This window comes from Bison bison, unplaced genomic scaffold, assembly GCF_000754665.1.
Source record: "Bison bison bison isolate TAMUID 2011002044 unplaced genomic scaffold, Bison_UMD1.0 scf7180017864280, whole genome shotgun sequence".
NCBI lineage: Eukaryota > Metazoa > Chordata > Mammalia > Artiodactyla > Bovidae > Bison > Bison bison.
The window spans coordinates 7,152,028-7,153,264 of NW_011494852.1; the positions used below are offsets into that span (position 1 = coordinate 7,152,028).

The 1,237-nt window shown below is 63.9% G+C and overlaps 1 protein-coding gene across 1 annotated transcript in view; it reads left to right on the plus strand.

Moving 5' to 3' along the window:
• PLEKHG2 (pleckstrin homology domain containing, family G (with RhoGef domain) member 2) overlaps nucleotides 1-1,237 on the plus strand; it is a 9,528-nt gene that overhangs the window by 2,521 nt on the left and 5,770 nt on the right. Inside the window, 5 exon segments of the mRNA XM_010849216.1 lie at nucleotides 1-21; nucleotides 144-190; nucleotides 417-567; nucleotides 894-1,031; nucleotides 1,211-1,224. Coding sequence (XP_010847518.1) covers nucleotides 1-21; nucleotides 144-190; nucleotides 417-567; nucleotides 894-1,031; nucleotides 1,211-1,224 — 371 coding nt within the window.

A 1,237-nucleotide genomic window follows, 5' to 3' on the forward strand; every position in this document is an offset into this window, starting at 1 on the left:
GCCGAGTGCTTCGTGCAGAGGGTGAGGCGAGGGCCTGGGTAAGGGGGTTGGGGTGGGAGGGGAGCAGGCCTGGGCTAGGCTTGGAGGGAGGGGTCCTGAGGAGTCGGGCACTGACATCTCCCTGACCCACTTGTTGCCCACAGAGTGAGGATTTTGACATCTACACGTTGTACTGCATGAACTACCCGAGGTGAGGGCTGAGAAGCACCTGCTGGGCCCCACAAGTTGATGTGTGCTAGCTGAGCTCCCCCTACCCCAACCCAGTCAGGTCCCAACCCGGCCAGACCATGACCGTGTCTGCCTTCTCCCTAACCCCAACCAGCCCCTGAGAGTTCCCAAACCCTGGTCACTCCCTGACCCCTCCCAGCCTGGCCCGCTGTAGCTGCCCATCCCCCTGACCTGTGCTGTGTCCCCAGCTCCCTGGCCCTACTCCGGGAGCTGTCACTGTCCCCGCCAGCAGCCATGTGGCTGCAAGAGCGCCAGGCCCAGCTCCATCACTCGCTGCCCCTGCAGAGCTTCCTGCTGAAGCCTGTCCAGCGCATCCTCAAGTACCATCTGCTGCTGCAGGTCAGCTGTGGGCCCCCGGGGGGCTGCCTGGGGAGGGACGAGGTCCTGTCCATTGGCCACCTGGTGGTGCATCTGGAGTGCAGACCCTGGAAAAGCTGGGCCAGCCAGGACCGGGGAGGCCTCTGGTCCCTAGAAACTGGGCCAGCGCTGGGGCAGTGTCTTGTTAGCAGTAGGGGCTGGCTCCAGCTGACTTCAGTTCCTGTCTTTGCTTGCTTGTCTCTCTCCGTCTCTGGCTCTCCATCTCTGCCCCTGCCTTTTTCTCTCTCTCTCTCTCTCTCTCACCCTTCCTCTGTTCGTCTTCCTCTCCCTGGGCACCTGCCCTCCAGGAGCTGGGCAAGCACTGGGCAGAGGGCCCGGATGCCGGGGGCCGCGAGATGGTGGAGGAGGCTATTGTGTCCATGACAGCGGTCGCCTGGTACATCAATGACATGAAACGCAAACAGGAGCATGCTGCGCGCCTCCAGGTGACCCTGGGGGAGGGCTGGGACCCACCATGGGTGGGGGGCAGTGTGGACATGAGGGCCTCCGGTCGGGGGTTGGTCAGAGCCTTGGAGGGTAGACTGGGACAGCACGGTCTGCTTGCTAACCACCCTGTCTTGATTTGCGTGCACCGCCCGCCGGTGTGTTCCTGGGGTCCCGGCAGGAGGTGCAGCGGCGGCTGGGCGGGAGA